The 6,049-nt window shown below is 37.0% G+C and overlaps 1 protein-coding gene across 1 annotated transcript; it reads right to left on the bottom strand.

Moving 5' to 3' along the window:
• On the bottom strand, positions 4,745-6,049 carry LOC109128365 (uncharacterized mitochondrial protein AtMg00810-like). The gene has a single exon (XM_019234576.1). It carries the CDS (start codon positions 6,047-6,049, stop codon positions 4,745-4,747), a length of 1,305 nt encoding a protein of 434 aa, XP_019090121.1.

Genomic DNA, 6,049 nt, shown 5'->3' with positions numbered 1-6,049 from the left:
GTGCTCCGCGTTTCCGCACAGAATCGATCAGATAGAGTTATTGATACCACGACAGTGGATCAGTTTATATTTATGTTTGAGTTCTAGACTGGTACTTAATCTATGCCCTGAATAGTTGTTTAGTTGCTATCTCTGAAATTCCCGAGAATTACCCCTGATCTAGTGTTTTGCTTATTGCTTTTTTATACCGTTTTAATCGCATTACTGTTACCAAACAAACCCAACTTTGAATTGTCTTAGCTTGAAATTGAACCAATAGAACCATAGAGTAAAACTTGGTTTTCGTGGGATTCGACCCCTAAGTACTACTTCTTTGCTGTGCACTTGCAGTAGGAAAATAGGGTTTAAAACTCTATGTATCAGCGTGAGAGAGAGACAGTGTGTGAAGTAACACGAGATGAGATAGGTTAGAGCTCGGGTCTAGTACTCAAGATCGAAGGAAAAATGGATGCAAGTCCTCCTTACAGGGCTATGAGAAGCTCTTGATTTGGGTAGTTAAGACTATCTCAGTTTTTGGGTTTTTTCTTATTTCTTTCAATGGTGATGTTACAAGAGGGGCACGAGCTCTAGTTATAGAGTCATGAGACGCAATTGAAACTGACGCTAAAAAAATTGATAAGACCAAACCTCAACCTAATCCTAATAAGATAAACACAAGGACAAAAACCAAATTGAAATCCTAACAAAACAATATGAAAGCTAACAAAACACCAAGTAACTTATTGGGCAAGAAATCACTCGATAAATCCCAACAAGAGTAAGGCTTGCGCTGCATCAAAGGGTCATGCCCAATTTTTTTCAAAATAAATCTTAGATACTAATAATTTATAAATTTTAGTAGTTAAAACTAAAAATAAAAAATTATATAGAAATAAATTAATTATGAATTCTTTTTGAGTTTCTTTTATAAATTATGAATTTAATTTTTAATATGCAATTTTTACTTTTTGTTAATTTTTGTTACTTGAATTATATATATGAAATTTTAATCATATATATAAAGGAAGATCAAAAGTCTACCCTTAATTAATTGCATTTAATTTTCTATCAGTCCGACTCTTAACTAATTTGTTCTACTTTGTGAAGCTATATATATCAATCAAAGAAACAACAATCTCTACGGTGGTGATTGATTTTTACCACCTCTTTACTCAAAGCTTACTCTAACAACCATACTGAGGTAGATCCAAATTTTCCCCAAATTTTGAAAACCTAGAAAGTTAGGCATGCCCATTATCTATACGGTCTTGCCCATTTGTCCGCGGGTAAAATTTGATCTTTGGCCCAATTGGACCATTTGTTTCTTAAGCGTGTCCACAGTCCACCTGTAATGGTTTGGATTGGTCTCGACCATGGGCCATGGTCGACCCCCCAATTGACAGCTCTAGTGAAATGTGCAAATGATAGAACTCTCAGACAATTAGAACGGCATTAATAGGATACTAGCACCATTATCGAGTCTTTCTAGACAAAAAAAATGCATGGCTTGGAGTTGGACCTTTTAGATTCGGTAACTTACGACTCGATTTTATTAAAATTTTTATCTCCAATTATTAATGTGAAAGATTTTGGATTTTATCTTATGTAGGAGGAGATAATTTTATAGCTCACTATGAACATATGAAAGTAATCATGTTACTCTCTTATGTATATAGATAATCAAATTTATACATGAAAACGTATGAAGAATATTTCAAGTTAAAGATAAATCTTACCATCCAAGTTGTAACTACATAAGATGATCTCACATTGTTAGCTACATAATAACACAGAAAATTAAACATACTAACAAAAAAAAAAATTAGCAACAACTCGCGCTTATCTAGTATAAAGTAATTGTAATTGGCAGGAATTGTTTGTTTGCTACATTGCATGACATTATATGATTCCTCTATGTATATCTTAAATATGAGAAGCTTATAGGCTCTGGCCATACAGTTCTCCTTGTAGGTTTAAGGTCTTGAGATAGCTTGTTTTCTGACCGTTATCATTTAATGTTTTATGACCTTTATCATTCAATCTGTGTAGATTGAAGAAGCCACATAACTTCATGTCATATTTTCTACACTGTACCCGTAAGAAGTTTAAATTTCATTGACACATTAGTACCAAACTTAAATCACTTTCAATTTCCTCTTTTTGAATCTTTGGTTTCTCGAAGCTGAAGCTAATAAATAAATTTCAACAAAAATATAATTGTAGAAGAAAATTAACATCAGAGAAATTCCTGAGAATCAAATGACCCAGCTAACAATAAAGCTATAACCACCACATATAAACCCTACCTTCCAAGTTCAAACGTCGGAAGAATGTCTAAAACATATACTGTTGCTACAATCGTACATTACATATTACCAGCCCTATACAATCAAGTCTTGCTAGTGGAGCAAAGCAATGAAAAATTGACCAAAGCTGCAACACCTTAAAACCAACAAACTGATAGAGTTAACAACAAAATGGTAACGGAACTGAATTGTCTGTTTACATGTTAACAGTAAGAGGCCAAAGATAAGGGATTCTTGTTAAAAATGCCAGAAGAAATCTTCTGGATATACCATTTTTTGAATAATTTGTGGATTTTACCACTTTTGAAAAGAAAAAAAAATATGTATCTTCAATTTTTATTTAATATAATACGTACTTAATACCAAATACTAAACCCTAAGAACAAATAGAACCGACTAAGCCCAAACATAACAAATAAAATGCATGTTAAATCAATTTTTTGTAACTTAGAAAATGGTAAAATTTAGAAACTATTCAAAAAGTGGTAAAATCAACAAAGACCACTCCAAAAAATGGTTTTCTCATAATTGATTCCAAAGATAACCCTCAGGCGAAGAAAAACATTAGTAGATTTAAATTATTAAATTATTAAAAATGTAGAAATGTTAAATTAGAATGGTAAAAAGAAAAGAAGGACAAATAAATTAAACAGTGAATAAATTTTGGAAATAAAAAACATACAATATCCGAGGGAGCAGGGCAGGTAGGCCTGTAGAATTCTTCATAAGATTTAGTATGGAGATCATGTATTACCAGTGATTGCAGATGGTTCAGGCGTCCCCAAGTGATTGTGCATTTGGGTCCCCAAGTGAGCTCAATGGTGGATAAAGTTTTGGAAATTTTATTATAAAATTATTTGTATGTGTGTATACTTTTTTTTTGAATATAATGTTAAATTAGATTCAAGAAAAAATAAACGTTTTTACAAAGCAAAAGCAAAACCTTTTTGTTTTGAAACTGTTTCTAAAAGTAGTATGCTATAATCTTAGTATGATCTTGCGGCAAACCATGCCTGAATGGTATCAGCCCTTCCATTTCCGATTGTGCTTAGCCGGTTCCGAACGTTTTTGTCTACGAGTTTAACAAGCTTCTCCACCGTAGATGAGTGGCCACCATGGCGCCTAGCATTCCTCTCCCTCCAAATAGAATGTAGGGTGTTATGATAAGTATAAGAAATAAGAAACCTTGTCTTCTTGTCAAGCTCATTTCCGCCCAGCAATGCCACAATTTCCAATTTGTAGTATACTTGTTTAAGAGTAGACACCTTGTGAGCGTCGCCCGCACCTTTTGTGAGAAAGGACATTGAAAAAACAGGTGTTCACTTGTTTCCATGGGATGGTTGCAGAGGTTGCAGGACGGGTTAACATTTGGACTCCACTTTTGCATTCTGTCTCCAGTTGAAAGCCTGTTTTTCATAACAAGCCAAGACATAAAAGCATATCTGGGAGTGGAATAGGGAAACCAAACCGCTTTGTAGTGAGTCAATTCTGGTCTAGCATCCCAGATGAGAGACCAAGTATCCTTGGTTTTAAAACATCTGCGATAGACATCGTTCCTCCCTTTCCATAGTGCAGCGTCTCGCTCTGCATTTCGGAGCAGTTTGTGTTTTGTATCTCCTCCTCGACTTGGTTCAACATATTTTGTCTATGCCTCCGCTGCCTAGACATGGCCATAAATTCTACCTAAATTTGTTGACTCCAGTTCTCACTATATGATTGATATATACGGTTTTGGATACGACAATGATCACAGCTACAAGATTTTGAGAATTGGTCGTAGGAGTTTGGTATTTTTGGAATATGAGATATATGACTTCAAGTCTAAACTCTGGAGAGCCTTTTCTGCTAATTTGGAATGGGATTTATATGCACCCGAGCAACATGTGTCTATGAATGGTAATATGTATTGGATTGTTAAAAAGATTGTTAATAAGAGGAATCTGGAAACCTTCATCCAGAGTTTCGATTTTTCCTAGGAGAGATTCAAGCCTATATGTTCGTTACCCTTTGAGGATAGGATTAGTGCTGATGGAGATTGGATTTGTGATACAGAAGTCTTTTCAGGTTTCAGAGGAGATAGGCTTTCTTTGTTTCGTCAACGTGTTGGAGACGAAACAAGGGAGATTGAGGTGTGGGTTACAAACAAGGTGACTGATGGGGTTGTCTCATGGAGTAAGTATTTTAGTGTGACTTGCCCTGGTCTCCCGATATTAGATCCCCGTTTCTTTAGATACGGGTATGTTCCGACATTCTTTATCCACAAGACCGATTCTATCATGTTGTGGTGCGATGAAAATGTAGGAGATGGTTATGCTTGTACCAGGTTTTATGTGTGAGCAAATACTGAATGATATTATTAGCTAGGTGATTATATAGTATATATACAGCTAAGTAGTAGGGTTTAGCTTAATACTAATTACAATTATAACCTCACTATATACATCTCCTAATATCCCCCCTCAAGATGGAGGGAGTGGTCGAACTAGAATCTTGTAAATGTGATCTTCAAACTGCGGACGTGGTGGCGGTTTAGTAAGAGAGTCTGCGAGTTGATCCTTGCTCGAGATGTGGGTAACACGTAACACACCAGACTGTATGAACTCACGCACAAAGTGGTAATCAAGGGCAACATGTTTCATCTTAGAGTGGAAAACAGGATTAGCACAGAGATACGTGGCGCCTATGTTGTCACAGTAGAGGACAAGAGCTACCGGTAACGGAACGCCGAGCTCAGTCAACAATGAACAGATCCATCGGAGCTCCGATGCCGCATTCGCCACCGCTCTGTATTCAGCCTCCGTAGAAGAACGAGAGACGCTCCGTTGTTTCTTGGACGACCAGGAAACAGGACTCCCACCAAAATAAATGATGTACGCATTGGTAGAAGTGTAAGTAGTCTTATCACAGCCCCAATCTACATCAGAAAACGCATCAACCGTAAGTGGAACATCAGCCCGGAGGAATATGCCATGAGTCTTCGTACCAGCAAGATATCTCAAAATATGCTTTGCAGCTTGCCAATGTTTGTCAGTCGGTTGATGCATGAATTGAGACAACTTGTTCATAGCAAAGGCAATGTCAGGTCTAGTGAAAGACAAATATTGTAGACTGCCTATCACTGCTCGATATTCCTTAGCATCGGTGAGTGTTGTACCTGACTCAAGAGTAAGCTTGGGTGATGAAACCATAGGCGTGGTGACCGGCTTGGCATCAAGCATCCGAGTTTTGATGAGAAGATCAGTAATATATTTGCGTTGCATTAAGTGCAAGCCTTTTGATGATCTGGTTGCTTCAATACCCAAGAAGTAGCTCAATGGACCAAGGTCCTTGAGAGAGAAACGATTTGCAAGCGCGAGATTGAATGCTTGTACCAATGATGGAGCACCGGCAATGATAATATCATCAACATACACCAAAACATATATGAAGTCGGAGCCTTTGTGATAGATAAACAAGGACGTATCAGCAAGGGAGTTGCGAAAACCGGCTTGTAAGAGAAACGTTTTGAGTTCCTGGTACCACGCGCGAGTCGCCTGTTTAAGACCATACAGCGCTTTATTGAGTCGACAAACATAGTGTAGCCGATCTTTATCAACAAACCCCGACGGTTGTGTAATGTAAACCTCTTCCTTCAGTGTGCCTTGGAGGAAAGCATTGTTGATGTCGACTTGATGAATCTGCCAATTTTTCTTCACGGCGACTTCAAGGACCATTCGAACAGTGGTTGACTTAATTACAGGACTGAAAGTCTCTGAGTAATCCAT

Source organism: Camelina sativa, chromosome 13, assembly GCF_000633955.1.
Source record: "Camelina sativa cultivar DH55 chromosome 13, Cs, whole genome shotgun sequence".
NCBI classification, from domain to species: Eukaryota; Viridiplantae; Streptophyta; class Magnoliopsida; order Brassicales; family Brassicaceae; genus Camelina; species Camelina sativa.
This window is presented reverse-complemented; position numbering and strand designations above follow the sequence as displayed.